At 43.6% G+C, this 18,253-nt stretch overlaps 1 protein-coding gene across 3 annotated transcripts in view; it reads left to right on the top strand.

Moving 5' to 3' along the window:
- Positions 1-18,253, top strand: part of ELP3 (elongator acetyltransferase complex subunit 3) — an 85,227-nt gene that overhangs the window by 49,788 nt on the left and 17,186 nt on the right. For all 3 annotated transcript variants that reach the window (XM_031603856.2, XM_090136560.1, XM_031603857.2), the window contains 4 exons: positions 2,842-2,932; positions 6,425-6,490; positions 12,118-12,345; positions 16,173-16,254. In XM_031603856.2, the coding sequence (XP_031459716.1) occupies positions 2,842-2,932; positions 6,425-6,490; positions 12,118-12,345; positions 16,173-16,254 (467 nt within the window). The remainder of the gene's footprint in view (positions 1-2,841; positions 2,933-6,424; positions 6,491-12,117; positions 12,346-16,172; positions 16,255-18,253) is intronic.

Here is an 18,253-nt window from a genome sequence, read left to right as displayed (position 1 = left end):
CGTAACAATTGGAGATGCTTAACACTGTATTTGTCCTGAATGTTTGTGAAGCTGATTGGCACCTAAGTCCTTTGTGTGGAGAGGTGTGAAATGACAGCAGCAGTGCCACATCTTGAGATATTTCCTTTAGTGGATCTCGGTGTTTTATGCAGATGTTGTTTTCACTGGACCACTGGGGACATGTAGGTATGAAAAAATAAAATACTTCACTGAGATCCTACAACAAGGATAGTAAAAATTTTAGAGTAGTGAAAATATCCCTGTTCGTTGCAGGGGAGTTGGACTAGATGATTTGTAAAGATCTCTTGCAACTCAAATGGTTCTATGATTAAAAAGGGACTTTGACTCCCACTGTCTGTTCCAATCAGCTGGCTAACAAGTGTCTTAAGTGATGCAGAATATTAGAAAAACAGAAGGTGAGATAGGCCTCATTGAGACTTCTGGCAAATGGAACACTAGCGTTAATAAGGTCAGGATGTAATCCCCCATATCCCTCAGTTTGTTTAGCATTTGAACAAGTCCTGAAATTGCTAGGACAACAGTTTGGTGTCTGTTCAAAGTAGGCTGTTATGTGTGTGCTAATGATGCACCCAGGGTATTTATTTAAATGCCCTAACCTGATTTGAATTGGTGATAGAAAACCTCTTTCTTGCTTTCTTTTTCTTAAAAAGCTTATTTCTCACGTTCATATTTTAATTTGGTTTGTTCCCTAGCAGGCAGGTGAGAGATGCTCAGGTTACCTTATCTTGTAATCTTTCATTTATTTACGGTAGATTATTTACTATTTCATATGCCACTCTGGATTTAGCTAAAGACTTGGTTCTAGAAGATGTCAGGGCATTTTATCTGTGTCCCTCCAGGGGAAATGCATACAGTCTGACTTCTTGGAGTCGATCCATAATTAGAAGAAAGGCGTTTTAGTTAGATTATCATTGTAGATCTAACATGCCCTGATGAAAATGCTGTTCTCCTCTGGTGTGTCCTTTAGTCACAATGTGAAGTGCTCATTTCCTCTAATTGAAGCTCTTTGAAGTATGTTGTGTTGGCTCTGTGGTTTCGTATTTACTCAAAGAAACTCACTGAATAAATGGACTGGTTAGTTAATTGTATTTCGCCTCAGCTTTTGGCACACGAGTGTAAGAGGTGAGAAATGTTTCATGTGTCTCTTGCTTCATAGAAAGAATATAGCAAGAAAAAAAGGATGGGGAAGCAGGTCCCAAGACCCCTGGGCTCAGCCTTATGCTGGAGAAAATTGTACTGAAATCAGAGTGTGATGCTGCCCAGGGTCACCATCCCTGGGGAGGTTCCAGAACTGTGGGGATGTGGCACTGAGGGATGTGGGCAGTGGGCATGGTGGGGGTGGGTTGTTGTTGTTGTACTTGGGGATCTCAGAGGTCTCTTTCAGCCTTCGTGGGTGCATGATTCTGTGCTGAAATGAGAGGAGATCCCTGAAGTCTGAAGCACTTCGTTTGCATTCTTGACGGTATTGGAAAATTTTCCTTTTCTTGCCCCCTTGCCAAGTGTCTCACACTTCTGCAAAACTAAAGCAGCACAAGGATGAAGCCTTTAGGACCCTTGAAGACCTTTTCATTTTATACAGCTGTTGCCAAAACCAGTAATTGTTAATGATTTGAATGCAAGTCCTCAAGGAACTGAATAGATCAATTAATACGTTTTACAGAGGTCATCAGACAGCTGCTAGATGGTGATGAGTTTCAATCACTACTGAACCAAGATGGATTAAGCTAATTACATTACCAATTCCCTGAACCATCCCATGCTCTGCGTGTTTTTGTGATACTCTGTTCTTTTCTTTGTCTGTGAAAACATTCAAAAGAACAAGAGGAAGAATACTGACCAAGAAATGTATATAAGCCACATTTTAAGACCAACCTGCTGTACGACTTACTGAAAGTCTTTCTCATGTGCACAGCCCTTGTTTCTCTGTGGAGGATCAGAAGGATTTGGAAGTATTTAGTAGTGCAGTTGGGTGGTGTTTCATCAGAAGTGCCATGGTGGAGCTTCAGCAGCAAGGGGGAGAAGAAGGGTTTGGAATTGCTGTGGAATACTGCATTAGACAGAAGAGGAGCGTGGTTGGGATGTCCCACTAATTGTCATGCTTCCTTTTCAGCTTTACTTGGTTGCATAAATCCTCCTCTTCCCAGAGGGACAATCTGACAGTGAAGGCAGTGGAGAAGCCAAATCTGCTCTTCCTTTCCAATTTCATTTTAGAACCTCCCTTGGAGAGCTCGAAGAGGGGGTCTTGCCATTTGCAGACCCACTGATTTACGTTCCCACAGGCAGACTGTAGGTTTTCTGGCTGGACTTTGCTGCCAATCATTGATTCAGAACAGAACTCTCTCTTTTAAGGAGCAAGCTTCCCAATATAAACATGTTGTAATTCTGATGAACTTTGCCTTACAGTCATTGAGCTCAGAAAGACGAGGTCTGGTTCCCAGTTGCTGATCTCCAGCAGAAGGCACCATGAAGAGTGACTGACCTGGAGACCTATGCTAGGCATGGGCTGAAAGATCCTTTTTTTTCTTTTTCCTCTTAGTGAAGAGCTAAAGGCAAATAATGACCTATTTCCCAGGGTTGTAAAAGCCTACTTTTGTCCTCAGTCTTTTTTACTAAGCTTTCTCCCTCCATTTTCCTCCTGCTTTCAGTTGATTTTCCCCTGTGTTATTTCTTGTTCAACCAAAGACTTGAAACAAATGTAATTCAGATAAGTTCTGTGCTCTGCTATTTGAGATCTTGGCCTAGGTGACCATAATGGTGCTTTATGGTGCAAGTCTGCTAATGCAGTTGCTTGAGGTTGTTTTGTTTTCCTTTCATACACAGAGACATCCCAATGCCACTGGTGAGCTCTGGAGTGGAGCATGGGAACCTGAGGGAGCTTGCCTTGGCCAGGATGAAAGATCTTGGGACACAGGTGAGGTGTTTGTCAATCAGTATTTGGGGAGAGCTGCTTGGTGACATCACACAAACATCACTTTTGAGAAGAAGTGATCAGAAGACACAATAGGAGCCAGTTTTATTGCTGAATTAAAACAATCTGCCAGCTTTTTTTAAAAAAAAAACAACCACCTTGATGATATTTCAGTAAAGCTGGACTAAAATTTGCCTATCTCTGAAGGCTCCTGGTAATAGTGTGTAATATTCTATTTTTTTTTTTTTGACAGGAGGAAACCTTTTAAGCTAGAGAGAAGGATTTATTTTTAATTTGTGCTATTAGAATTTCTCCTTCATTTCTTTTTCCCACGCATGCACTTACTTGACTGAACAATTGGAAGAAAAGCTCTTAGTCTGAGGCCAGACAAATCTTCCAAGAGACATTTCAGCACAAACAAATGAGACTTGATATTCCTGATATTTCTAAGGTCAAATAAAAATACAAGCAGGGGTGGGGAGAAGGAGGGGAAGAAGGAAGTGCATTTATCTTTGAAGTCAGAGGCAGATAGGAGGTTGCTGTGGCACTCAGCATTCACAGTGCCCCACATTGCCTGCTCTGACACTGCTTGCTGGTTGAACCTCTCTCCAAAACCCAGTCATCAGCCACAGTTTGCAGGTCCTGTAACTTCCAGTAATGTCCAGGCTCTGCCTTTTCTTGGGACAGCCAACTTGATAGACAGAGCATCATACAAACCCTGTGCTCCCTGTGTCTGTTCCAAAGAGCTTTCATTGCTTTGGTGTCCTGGTGCAGGGGCAGATCCTCATTGCAACAGTTCCATGCATCTGTGATGTGACTGAGTGCTCCCTCCTTCTGTCTCACCTTTCCTTAAAGAGGTTTTTAAGGCATTAATGCATCCATTGGAATGGGAAAGAGGCAAGAATGGGGTGACTTATTCTGTAGAGAGAACCTGGCTTTGCTAGGAGGGAACTGAAAGCCAAATCCAATTGTGTGGCCACGTGTGCTTCTGGGAATACTGAGTGAGTTAGATTTTGTGTAATTCCAATTGGGGCATGGGGGATGGGATGGAGAGGGTTTTGGGGAAAAAAAAAAAACCAACAAAACAAGTAAAGGAGTGGTGTGGGACAGTGCAGTAATGACAGTTTTTGCAGATGTAGCCTTTAATCTTTTTTGCTTAAATACCCAGGATACTGAAGAAGCGACAATAAAAGCTTCATCTCTTAGTAGCTCCACATAAACTTGTGCTGCTGAACCATGTGATTGGTGTTTAACGTGGATAACTCCTTGCTGCCTTTGCCATCTCACTTGATCTTGCAGCTGCAGTGCAAAAGATCAGCAAATAAACTGCAGCGTCTTCCTTCCTGCTGGCCTTTCTTTATCTACTTAATCTCTCCTAACCTGGCGCCCTGGACTTCCTCCTTAAATCATTCCTCACAATCTCTCTCCAGTAGCAAGCCAAGATTTGGCAGAGAGCTTTGCTGGCCACGAAAGCTCCCATCCCTCCTGCTGGCTTTTCACTTCTAAACCAGGCAGGGGAGACAACCTCCCTGCTGCAGCAAAGCCTTTTCAATTGAACTCTTTAGGGCTACTAGTGAACCCTTCCTGGGTTTGGTGCTAAAACCACATCATTTCATCTGAACTTGATCAAGACCAGCTGGAGAAGCAGGAATATCTGATCTATGGCACTGAGGGCTGAGCCCAGTAACGGAGCTGACCCATTAAGGGCTTGTCAAGCTGGCAGTCTTTGCTGTTAGAAGAACCAAATCTGTAAAAAATCGCTGCTGTGCAGATGATTATAGATTTTAATTTAGTGAGGCAGAAACACTGCAGCTGGTGGAATGAGAGAGCGGTCTGCTGCAATACAGCTTGAAATACAAGGTTCTGTTGTGATTTTCTTGTGTTGGGGGAGAAAGCGATAAATATGCTTTGTCCTTTCTTCCCTGAGCTTGGAAAAAGAGAGAAGGCCAAGGCAAGGACCTTCAGGAATTAAATATTTGTAGGCTCCCTAGTGGAGCTGAGCTGGTTGTGGCAGTTCTGGCTTATTCCATCTTTGGGGTATGGCTTAATGAGTTTGTTTAAAGGATGGGGATGTTATGCCAACACCACAACTGGTGTCTGTGAATGCTGGAATGGAGTTACTCATGAGCAGCTTTGCTGGAGGTGCAGGGTGCTCAGCCACTGGGTGCAACTGGAGATACGTGAACGTTGGATTGAGACACTGAGTTTTAGAACATCTTCCCAGAATATGTTGTCCTGAGGTTCCTCATGAAGAGTGGGTGTAGTTCAGCCTTACCGTGCTGCTTGTGTAGTCAAAAGTCATAAAGCAGAGAAGAGTTTGTCTGCTCTAGAATCCTGATACTCCAGTGAATCCCAGTTTCACCGTAGCCCACAATAACAACCCCACTTCTTTTCCTGATATTTGGGAGATTGTTGTTTTCTGTTGACAGTGGAATTCAAAAGCACTCAGAGAAGGACAAGGCATGAGATAGGGCTGTGCTTGTGCTGGGTATCCTGAATTTATGTGGGAACTGGATTTTGACACGTTCTGTTTCTGTCTCAAAGTCTGGCTTTTGGAAGTACGCAGCCAGGTAGGCCTCATTGCTGATAGAACGATTACAGCCCATTGGCCAAGGTTGTCTTCAAGTGCTGCAGCACCCGTGGAGTGAGCAAGCATTTGAAACAGCTGCCTTGAGTAAAAGTACTTCTTGGCTGACAAGAGTTGGATTAACCTTCACTTTGGATGTTAGATAAACCTGCTAAGATGTGCACGCATTTTGGTCTTTGCAGTAGGACTGCTTATACTGTCACAACTGTTCACTGACGTGAGTGGCTGCCAAATTACTCAGCTTCCACTGGTTTTGTTGAGGCATACAGAAGCTTATGCAAGCTATAACCCATCTCAGAAGCACTGAGCTTGGAGGTTTTTTTCCTCTTCTGTCTGACTTCTAAACGAAGAAAGATTTTGGTTGTCTTTGTTTTCTCTTTTATTGGTCCCAAGCATCTGTGATGCACTGTGGAAGCCAGATTAGCATTATACTTGGGCAGGATTTCCACAGCAGTTCCTGTGTGATCATTTAAGAGCAATAATAGGCTTGCTGAAAATCGCAAAAGGATTATTTGAAGACTTTAACACCTTAGCAGAAATTTGCCGCTGTTACACCTTTCAAATGTAGGGTAAAAATGAATTATGCCAAAGCCTTTCTCTGTTCTTTTGTTTGTGTTGACTTCCCCTCCATACCCTGCTAGTTGTGAATCAAAGGGTGCATTTCCTCATGATCCATAATGGTTGCTTAATGGTGAAGTTATTTTTTACCAGCATGTCTTTCCTTTTAGCATTAAGACCTCTTTGCAAGGTGTATTAGGGTCGCATTGGTGAGCATTTTCATTTCAAATTCATCTCTGTAACTACACGCTATTTCAGCTTAGTTTTGAGCCCGATGGGTGGCTGGAAATCTGTGCATTTCAGAGCCTAATGTATTTGTTCTTTGTGTTTCTTTCCCTTTCTCTTCCAAGTGTCGTGATGTAAGGACAAGAGAGGTTGGAATTCAAGAAATTCACCATAAAGTGAGACCATATCAGGTAGGTTTTGTCTCTTTCCTAGGAGCTTGCTTCAGACACAATTTTTTATGTGCATTTATGTGGAGGTGTTGGGACCCATTTGGTGGACATCCATTCCTGTGGTTTGCCTTTGTAGCTGGATCCAATTTTCCATTTATTTTCTCAGCATGTTTGGATGATTTTTCTTTAAGTGCTGTCATGTACTGAAATTTATGGACCACCATGTTCAACAAACTGACTGTAGTCACCAGTTATTTGAGTATTTGCACTACGACTCTTTCTTTTGCTTTTCAACCTTCCCTTTTCTCCCCCCTCATTTAAAAACATTATCAACAACAACAACAACAGATTTAGAATATACCAAAGCCACTCTATATGCATACTGAACAGGAATGAATATTTAGCAAGATTAATTCACAGCCTTTTGTGGGAAGGCTGTGTTTATGTAGGCAAACAGTGCATGTATAAATCCACTTCTGCACGTGTATCTATATATTTCTGAGTAGATGCATTTAGCATATGACACACATGCTGTGTTTTTCCTTCCTAAAATAGTCCACAAAAAGATTACTGTGCTTGTTTTATGGAAAGGAAAATATGTGCTGTTGAATTTCTAATATCCAATTCGGGAAACCAATTCTGTGTCTCTAATTAGAAGAAGGGATCTATCCTTCTGGAAAGTGGTCAGGATGTCCATGGCCATGTTTTGGACTCAAGGGGGTGAGCTTTCTAAGATCACATTGGCTTGGAATCCATATAGTAGAATCATTCAGGTTGGAAAAGGCTTCTAAGATCCCCAAGTCCAACCCCTGCCCAGCCCACCATGCCCACTGCCCACATCCCTCAGTGCCACATCCCCACCGTTCTGGAACACCTCCAGGGATGCTGACCCCACCACCTCCCTGTGCAGCTGTGCCACTGCATCACTGCTCTTTTGGAGAAGAAATCGTTCCTAATATCCAACCTGAACCTCCTGTGGCACAACTTGAGGCCATTACCTAGATGTATGCTGTGGCCAATAAATGCAGCATGGAAGTGTATAGTGATCCCTGATAAATTATCTTGTTCTTACCAACCTTTGTAAGAACTGAGGCTGTGCAGCTCATTTGCACATAGGCCATGCAGCCTTTCTGCTCTCTTCCACTTGTCTGATCTGTGGTCACTTCACAAAATATCTTCCAAAGATGCCCATTTTCAGCAGTGATCTAAATTGTACATTTCTTGAGTAGTTAGCTATTAGCTTATCACAGGGTTTTCAAAGCAAAGTTGTGTTGAATATTCCCTTTGTTAAGCTCATCTATCCGAATGGCAGAAGGATGTCATTATGTAGTTGCAGCAAAATTTATCATGACAACAAGCAAGAGAAATATTCTGAAAATGGTATAATTTTTCATGAGCTATAGACTAATGACAAGGTATGATGTTTTCTTGGCTTTGTAAGTAAACAACACATCTTCTTGATAAGAGAGGCTATCATGCCAGAACAAAAATGAATTAATTGTTTCCTGTAATTAGTTGCACTTTATGCAGCCTCTTTCTGCTAAGGATCAGTAGGCTGTATGTATTTTTGTAACGGCGATGGTGTGCCTGCTTTTAAAAGTCTTTAAAAGAAAAAAATAAATCAATTTGGAGTAGATTACTTGCCCATAGCTGCTTATTTACACAGCTGTCTCTCAGCTCCCTGTTCAATTAGTGGCATTTCTCCATAGCAGTGGAAGGTTGGAAGGTACTTGCTTGCTCTCAGAGTGGTCAAAGCGGTGCAGCTCTGTGTAATAGCCCTAAAAGTGCTCTGGTGAATTGTCACTGTAAAGAGATGTTGGACTGGCAGTTTTTGAAGGGCAAGAGGCAATAACACTTCCTGCTTTAACACTCGTGTAGGTTTGTATCTGTAACAGGTAGAAGCTACTGTTTCTGCAAAATATGGTTTTTTTTTTTCTTTATCAAGATAATGATCTTAATGTAGAGTGAGAGCAAGGCAGATTTTAGAGCTCTTTTAGATTGAGTGTAATCTGCACTTGGGTTTTCCCTTTATTTCTCAAGCTAAGTTTGGCAGTCTACCAATGGATGCCCCATCCCTGGAGGTGTTCAAGGCCAGACTGATGGGGCCCTGGGCAGCCTGGGCTGGTATTAAATGTGGAGGCTGGTGGCCCTGCATGTGGCAGGGGGTTGGAGATTCGTGATCCTTGAGGTCCTTTCCAACCCAACCATTCTGTGATTCTGTGAAAAGCCTGTGTATTGAGTATGGTAGATGTCCATATCTACCAGCCAACCTGGAGGTGACCCAGGCTGACTTTTGCCACGTTTCAACTACTATCTGTCTCAGAAGAAAAAGGCTTTGAGCATCTCATGATCAGTCCAACCTCTTTGAGGGGAATTTTCTTTTAATGCTAGAACCCTCTATTATGCCCAGAAAAGTGGGGAATGCAAAAGATTTTACTGAGTAGGGACTTATTTGAGCAGTTCATGTTGTCTGGTATGTGCTATACAATGCACATAATGCAAAGCCTGCTGGTGAAGGTTCCTGTAGGCTTAGTTCACTTCTGCCTACCAGAGCCTTTTGGATGAGCCAGGGCATGTGGGCACTACTGAAGAGCAAGCAACAGAGCCACATTTTCTGTATTTTTTTTTGAGTTTGCTCTCAGGAGAAATAAAAAGTTTTCCAATCTTGCCATTTTGAACTCTCAACATGACATTTTCTGCTTTGTTTTTGGAAACAGGCATTGAGTTGTTGTGCTTTTCCTCCCCATATGACTTGAACAGCAGAACCTGGTTCTTAAAAACCCTCATGCTCTCCCATCTCCCTGTATGTTTCCATTTTCCTCGTGGCATTAGGTGCACACCAGCAGACCTGGATCAGCCTGTGCCAGCTGTCCTCAAGCTGGAGCGTAGTTGTGCTTGCAGAGAATTTGGCATGTTGGGAGACATCTGTTTGGGCACTTACCCCGTGAGCTGTACGTCAGTGTCGAAATGAGCCTTGCTTCTGTAGTCAGTACAGGATTTAATTGCCAGTTGCCTTCACCCAGGCTTTGTCATGGAGCCGAGCAGGCAGGAGACAGGATCCCTTATGGCTTTTCTGTAAACAAATCTTTAATTCATGGGTTTCTATGTATTAAGGGATTTGTAGAAGAAATACAGGCATCCTTTGCTTGAGGCTTTATAGTAGTACTGGGAAGAGCATGGCAAGGTATACACGGGGATCTTTCACCTCATGAGGTTCAACAAATCCAAATGCAAGGTCTTGCACCTGGGTTGAGGCAACCCCTATTGCCAATACAAGCTGGGGGATGAAAAGGATTGAGTGCAGCCCTGCTGAAAGAGACCTGGGGGTGCTGGTGGATGGGAAGCTGGTTGTAAGCCAGTAGTGTGTCCTCCAGAAGGCCAACTGTGTCTTGGGCTGCATCCAAAGCAGTGTGGCCAGCAGGGTCAGGGAGGTGATCCTGCCCCTCTGCTCTGTGCTGTGAGGCCTCACCTGGAGCACTGCATCCAGGTGTGGAGTCCTCAGCACAGGAGAGACACGGAGCTGTTGGAGGGCATCCAGAGGAGGGCCACAAAAATGATCCCAGGGATGGAACAGCTCTCCTGTGAAGACAGGCTGAGAGAGCTGGGGCTGTGCAGCATGGAGAAGAGAAGGCTATGAGGTGACCTGAGAGCAACCTGTCAGTGTCTAAAGCAAAACTACAGGATTGAAGGGGACAGACTCTTTATCAAGATCTGTGGTGACAGAACAAGAAATAAGGAAAAAGTATTTTACAGTGAGGCTGGTGAGGCACTGGAACAGGTTGCCCAGTGATGTGGTTGATGCCCCATCCCTGGAGACTTTCAGAGTGAAGCTGAATCAGGCCCTGGCCAACCTGATCTAACTCTGGTATCCCTCTTCATCACAGGGGAGTTGGACTAGATGGCCTTCAGAGGTCTCTTCCATCTCTAAGGATTCTGTGATCAATTCTATGTGCACCATCAGGGAGTAACTGTTGGATACACCAGTGTCACATTTGTGCACGGGACATCCACTGGTATTGGTCATTCACATTTGAATTCCTAAAATTAAAGGAGTGTCTCAAAGTGATGGTGGCATAGTGATGTGATGGTTTTAGTTTTGCTCATGGGTTGGTTTTTGAAGCAAACGTTCTGATCATGAAAGCATTGGGAAGCACAAAGCCTTGAGGCCTTTCAGATAAATTTAGAAAGCACCTTCCATGAGCACACCTACTGTACACCATACATTAATGGGTGCTTAGTTCTAGGGGTGAGACTAGAACTGAAAACCCCCAAACACGTACTGTGGGGTCACCAGGTCCTCAGTCCCACAGGCTGGATGGGGGCTGCTACTGCTCATCTGATGGGCAATGTGGGAAAGAATGTTGGTCTGCTTAGCAGCTGGGTGTTGCAGGTGGGCAAGGGAGCCCCTGCAGCAAGGATGGGTATGTATTCCAGCTATAGCAGCTCAATTCAGAGCACGAATAGAGTGACTCATCATGTCACCACAGATGTGCCTTTATTATCATCAGCGACAGGATACATCAAATTAACTGAGTGAGAACTCTACTACAAAGAAATGCAACTACCAGTGTGTGTGAGATTGGATCAGGTCTCACCTTGCTGTAAGTCTGAACCTTTGTAGTTTCTTGGGTCCTGGGGCTGCTCCTTAGTGACAGAAGGTCACAACTATCTGAAAAAGAGGTTTTTTTCCTTCTTTCTGCTCCCTTCTCCATCAGTTATTCTTTATAGCTTCTAGGTGCTCTGCAGAACTAATTTCATCTACCCAAGCATGATCTATATTGTATTCTCCACAGTCAGTCAGCTCTCACCTAGCTTTTCCCTTCCAATTGTTGTGATCTTCACAACTGCCTTTATCTAGATAACTATCAAAACTGGCCAGCTCTTGGGGTACCTGTTGGGGTGGGTTTGGTGTCTCCGGTACCATCTGAAGGAATGAAAAAAACACTTCCTACAGATTCTATAGAAAGTACATGTGTAATTTATGATGTGTTGCAAAGAATTCTGGAACTCAGTAGGTGCTCAACACCTTTTCAGATCCACTCCTGTTGCAGTTTGCACTTGTAGTTACATCCAGTGTGTTTGCTGGAAGGAACCAGTTCATATTTAGTAAAGTTGGCTGCTTCACAGACACCTCAAGTCTTTTCTTTTGCACAGCAGCAAAGACATGGCCCTAAATGCAGGTTTGATGAAGGCAAATGCAACACTACTCACTCTACATTAGCTAATTTGTCTTTAGAATGGAAATTCACTTACAGCAATCCCTTGGATACTGGAAAGAGTTGCAGAAGCTCAGGTATCTTAAAAAATCTGGTTTTAGATTGCTGACTTACCAACAGATAGCCATGTGGGTTACCAGCCTTTCTGGAAAGCATGCAAATAGGCATTGAAGACTAGTTCAGACCCACTGATAAATACATTTCTATTAAAGTAGCCCATGTCTTTAGTTTGACTACAGGAACATCATTTCTTACCCAGTATTGCTAAAATCCATCTAGAATTAAATTGGCCTATAAGAAAGCACTTCATGTTTTCTCTGAATCATAATAGTACACAAAATTGGTTTTTGTCTTTTCAACGCGTTGCTGAAGTATTTTAACAGGTTTATCTTTTTTACTTCATATTCTTCATTACTTCTTCTCTTTGACCAGATTGAATTAATTAGAAGAGATTATGTGGCTAATGGTGGCTGGGAGACCTTCCTGTCCTACGAAGACCCAGAGCAGGACATTCTCATTGGCCTCCTACGACTGCGAAAATGCTCAGAAGAGTCCTTCAGACCTGAGCTGAAGGGGGGTGTTTCCATTGTGAGGGAGCTGCACGTGTATGGGAGTGTGGTCCCAGTGAGCAGTCGGGATCCTTCCAAATTTCAGCACCAGGTACCTCAAACCATCTTTATTTTTCATCTGTACGCCCTGCTCCTTCCACTCCTTCCAGTATAATTGGAGAAGGACCTTCATTCATTGTTTGGATTATAGTCCGCTTCTCCATCTCCAAGCAGTTGGAAGAGAAGGTTATCAGGAGTAGTTAACATGAATTCACCGTGGGGAAGCTGTGCTTGATCAGCCTAGTAGCTCTCTATGATGTCATCACTGACTGGATAGATGGGAGCACAGCAATGGATGTTGTGTATCTTGACTTCAGCAAAGTGTTTGACGCTCTCATAACATCCTTGTTATGAAACTTAGAAAATGTGGGATACATGAGTGGATGATGAGGTGGGTTGAGAACTGGCTGACTGACCGAGCTCAGAGGGTTGTCATCAGCAGTGTGGAGTCTGTTTGGAGGCTGTAACTACTGGTGTTCCCCAGGTCAGTGCTAGTCCTGGTCTTGTTCAGCATCTTCGCTGATGACCTGGGTGAATGGATAGAGTCCACCTTCAGCAGGTTTGCTGCTGATACAAAGCTGGGAGGATTGACTGATACACCTGAAGGCTGTGCTGCCATTCAACAAGACCTGAACAGACAGGAGAGTTGAGCAGGGAGGAGCCTTATGAAGTTTAACAAGAGCAAATGTAGAGTCTTGCATCTGTGGAGAAATAACCACATGCACCAGTAGAGGTTGGGGGGTGACCTGCTGGGGAGGAGCTCTACAGAGAATGACTTGGGGTCCTGGTGGACTACATGTTTGCCGTGAGCCAGCAGTGTGCCCTCATGGCCAAGAAGGCCAATGGGATCCTGGGGTGCATTAAAAAGAGCATGGCCAGCAGGGCAAGGAAGGTGATCCTCCTCTATTCTGCCCTGACAAGGCTGCATCTGGACTATTGCATCCAGTTCTTGGTCCCCAGTTGAAAAAAGACAGGGATCTCCTAGAAGGAGTCCAGCAGAGGCCCACAAAGATAATGAAGGGCCTGGAGCATCTCCCATGTGAGGAAAGGCTGGGTCTGTTCAGCCTGGGGAAAAGAAGACTGAGAGGGGATCTGATCAATGTTTGTAAATGTCTAAAGGGAGGTGGGAGGCAAGTGGATGAGGCCAGGCTCCTCTTGGTGGTGTGTAGCAATAGAACAAGGAGCAATGGCCTGAAACTCGTACGTAGGAAGTACTGTAGGGCACAGGCTGCCCAGAGAGGTAGTGGAGTCTCCTATGGAGTTTTTAAAGACTTGTCTGGACACTGATCTGTGTGAGCTATTGTAGGGAACTGCTTTAGCAGGGGATTGGACTCAATGATCTCTTGAGGTCCCTTCCAACCCCTGCAGTGCTGTGATTCTGTAATAAAAATGCAATTGAATTTGAGCCCCCTTCTTGCATTTCACATGCTGAAATCCTGCTGCTTCTGAGGTTTTGCTGCTGTGATAGTGTTTAGGCAGTTGCTACTGCTCTGAAAAAAAAAAAAAAAAGCATGGCTGAAAACTGTCTGCCTTATTCATGTCTGTACAGTGCGAGAGCCCATCTATGCTGGTGCTCATTTGGCTTTCAGGTGCTAAGCGTCTCTGGTTCTGAAGTGTGTTTCCTTTGATATCCTGTACTGTACATCAGACTTCACCGCAAAAGTAAAACAGAGGGGACGTGTCCACTGTGTGGGTGTATTTCCTTCTAAAATGGATCTTGTTCAGTAGAGAAATTTCACTTCTGAAGCCTGAAGTAGTTGCAGATGGGAAGGTGAGCGGTTTTGAGGCCTACCCAGTTTCCTTTCAAGGAACCATTTATTGAAGAAAAGAATGCCTATAATTCCTATTACCAAAACAGAAGAAACACAGCTTTGGTTCTGAGATGTTTCCTGGTGCAGGTGGTTTGGGGAGGCTTTTGAGTAAAGCCTCTTCGTTATGCCCGATGGTTTATTTTTGCTTCAGAGCCACTTGTGAGGCCATTTCATCTATAGCTTAAAAGCATGTGAAGAATGGACTGGAAAGCTGTGTTTCTAATTCCTCACAGCGAGACGTAAGAAAATTGCACATTATGCCTCTGCAGAGTATAACATGCTGTGGCTTGCAGTGAGCAAAAATGGGAATTACATTTTGCCCTGGTAGATGTTGAACCTTTCGAGTGAGCTTTTAAAAAAGCAATCAGTTTGTCCTCTGTGCCAGAACTGCTCAAGGCTGATGTTTTAAATTAACTTCCTTGTATTTATTAATCATTCCCTGAGTATATGTGCATTAAGATGCAGTTTGGCTAGACGCTGATGACGTTTAGCCGTGAGGCAGAGACTGTTTAAAAACAATAATTAATAAGGGAATAGTGAAGGCATCTACTGTAAAACGGCTAACATTTCAGAATTTTGGAAGGGAAAAGTGGCCATCCACAGTATTAGAGAATAATTTAAAAAGCAGTTGCCAACCACGAACATTAAAATAGGCTGGAAGTTGGAATGTCACGGTGTATGACGCACTGATGTTCATTTGCAATAGTCAGTTGTCGAGACATTAAGCAGAAAGGGTTCTTTGCAGTTATGGGGACAATTTCTGATTAGAGCAGCACTTCAGAAGACTTCACTGTATTACTTAAAAATGCCTGTAAGTGTTAAGTGTTTTTAGAATTAAATCGCATCCGCTTCAGTTTCAACGCAGCCCGAGTCTGTACATTTTGTCAGGAAAACAGATGAACAAAGAGCCAAGCGTAATTCCTGCATCCTAATGTTAGAAGTGAATTAATCCAATCAATTATCCCCAGATATATAGGACAACTAAGTTAAGTTAAATAGAGTGGAAAGGCTATTCCCTTGTTTCGAAGCGTTATTTTGATGGCAGTAGTGCTCATGCTGTGCAAGATTTCCGAATGTAAATAGAGGCATGGATCTGATCCAGAATATTAACGTGGTCTTCTACAATTCCTTTTGCTTTGGCATCTTCCATTCTATGAGCTGAGCCTCGTGGCTGTGCCCTGAGATCCGGAGAGCAGTGTGGGTCTGCAGAAGGCACATGGGTTTTGAGGATGGCCCCAGGTGGGTCCTGTAGATGGTAACAGCTCCTGGAGGGCGGTGCAAATAACAACTGTGAGGCAACAGGGCACTGGTTGTACCAAAAAGCCAGTGGTGTATCAGAAATGCCCATGGTTGTATCAAAAAGTCGGTGGTTATATTGGAAAGACCAATGGTTATGTCGGAAGGGTCAATGATTATATCAGAAAAACCAACGGTTATATTGGAAAGGCCAGTGGTTATATTGGAAAGGCCAGTGGTTATATTGGAAAGGCCACTGGTTATAATGAAAGGCCACTGGTTATATCGGAAAAGCCAACAGCAGCTCTCTGCCTCTGCCACAAGGTGCCATGGTGTAGCCACATCCATTGCAATTGATGGCAGACTTGCAATTCGTGAGCGTATACAACTGCATCCAATGCCTGTGCTCTGGGTTTGTTTAATTCCCAAATATAAACCCAAGTATAGCAAGACAACTGTCAGGATGGGTGATGGCATGATTGTTGTTTGGTAATTTGAGCAGGACAGACCAGCTCAGCGCCAACTTGACTGTCACAGGGTTTAACTTCATTCTTTTCCTGCCCCTGTGAAGCTGTCAGGCACTGGAGCTGCCTGTGAATAATTTCACAATTAGTAAAAAAAACACGAAACCCAACCCAATGGTGAGAAAGCTGCACTGTGAAATTCAGCATTAGCACATCTCTGTACAGTGCTCTTCCTCCACTAAGATTTTGGTCGTTCCTGTGCCTGTACATAAGAAGTCTCCTGGATGTGTTCTGATGCTTACAGTCTGACCTTGCTTATGCATTCTGTTTTTACAGAACTTATATTCTTGTTATTTCTTCTGCTACAGGGATTTGGCATGCTACTCATGGAGGAGGCAGAAAGAATAGCCAAGGAGGAGCACGGGTCATGGAAAATTGCTGTAATTTCAGGTATCTTTGCTTTATCCCCCCCCCTTTTTTTTTTCTCTTAATCTGAAAACAAATCCACTACAGCTAATGCCAACTGCTGTGACCATTGAAATGAGCATCAGCTTAGTAACTGAGTTGAATTCCAGCCTGGCTCCATCCAACGCAGTGCTGCCATGGTGAGCAGCGTGCCAAAGGATGCTGCAGGGAGTCATCCTGCTCTGGCTGCCAAGGAGCCATGGCCATGGGTGCCTTCCTGCTCCCAAGGCTGCTATTTCTGAGCTCACTGCTTTGGCCTCGTCACAGGTTGTTATTGCTGAAGGCTGACTTTCCAGAGCTTGTGAGGATAGAAAATTGCCAGCCTCCATTTTAGAGCCTTTCTGCAAGTGCCATCATTAGGGTGGACAGATGTGCTTTTAGGATACATTAAGCATTATCATGGAGAAGCAAGCTGTATAAGAAAGAGCTGCAGCCCTTTCTCCTGTTTCATTTGCAAGGCGCTGTGACTGAGGAGAGCAATGGCAGCTCACGGTGTGTGTGAAGTCAAGGTCAGAACTGCCTTTGTGCATTAATTTATTCCTATATTAGTGGTTACTGTGGCTATAGAAAGTTGTTGCAGGCATATAGGTAACAGAGGAGGCTGGCCAAGTGGGTGCTAAGGAACTTGGCCAAAAGAGCTTTAATACAGATTTACACAAAAATATAATCCTCTCCCACCAAAATAAACCACCGAAAAGCAAAAAACCACCAGTTTGATCCAAGCTGCTGAGTGCTGAATGAAGAACCTGTGTGTGTGCTTGCTGCTGGGTCCTGTCACGGGCTGTCAGACAACTGGAGGGGGCCATCTCAACAAGTGTCTGCAATGAGGGCCAGCATCTGAGTGAGGGTGAGGTGCAGGTCATAACCTGATGCTTAGCATGGAGATGTGGCCCCGAGGGACGTGGGTAGTATTGATGATGGGACAGCAGGTGGACTTGATGATCTCAGAGCTCTCTTCCAACCTTAATGATTCCATGATTCTACAATTCTGTAAGCTTGCATGGTGATGATGGGTTGGCAGTTGGACTTGATGGTGTTAGAGCTCTCTTCCAACCTTAATGACTCTGCATTCTCTGGGTTCCTTGCTCTTAAGACATAAGGCAATAACGTTTCTCTATTTGCTGCTGCAGACGAGTCAGTTTGAATCTCATGTGGTTGAGAAATGCCCATACCTGGTATTTCCTCAGTAAAACTGAGAAAGTGGAAACGTTTTCTTTTGTACGAACAACATCCTGAGTTGGGATGCGTGGGGGAATGCGTGGTGGTAATCCCTCTGTGATAAAGAACATTTCGACAGGAGCAGAAAATGTACAGCAATTACTAAAAAGAAAAAGAGATCTGTTACTAATTTTACCTGTAGTTTAGCAAACTGATACACAGAATGTTTTCTTTGCGTTGAAATGCAGTGCCAGAAGCCTGCCTTGGCTGCATGTAGTTTGTGTCATCGCAGGAAGATCTCAGCTGTGATTTTTATCTTCTTTTTTCCCCCAGACTGTAAAGTACAATATGGTACAGTTTGTCTTTATAACAGAATACTGCAGCATCTGCAAAGAGCAGTTTTCCAGCTGTTTCCTTGGAGATGTTATCGCTTGAATTTCAACTCTCCTCTAAGTTTTATCTGAAATACAAATGCAGCCAGAAGTTCTTTCTCCATTGGAGGATGAACTTGCTTTTGCTACTTCTGCTTTCGAAATTCATTTTTAATCTGGGAACCCATTGCAACGTCTCCAACATATTGCAAAATTTTCACTGCCATTTGGAGAGAAACACAGAAGAGAAATCTACTTCGAAGATATCTCTCATAGGGCCCTTTCTCTCATTTTTGTACTGCGTATTTTATTAATGCTTTGTTGCAGTGGTTTATTTAATGGTGTCCTTTCTTCAGCAGTGTTTTCCAGTGTGGCATTTAATGGCTACATCAATACTAGTTAATTAAATAGTACCAGAACACACAGTGTGTGGAGTGTGGGAAATGGGTATGTCA

This window comes from Phasianus colchicus, chromosome 2 (assembly GCF_987193195.1).
Source record: "Phasianus colchicus chromosome 2, bPhaCol1.hap1.1, whole genome shotgun sequence".
NCBI lineage: Eukaryota > Metazoa > Chordata > Aves > Galliformes > Phasianidae > Phasianus > Phasianus colchicus.
This window is presented reverse-complemented; position numbering and strand designations above follow the sequence as displayed.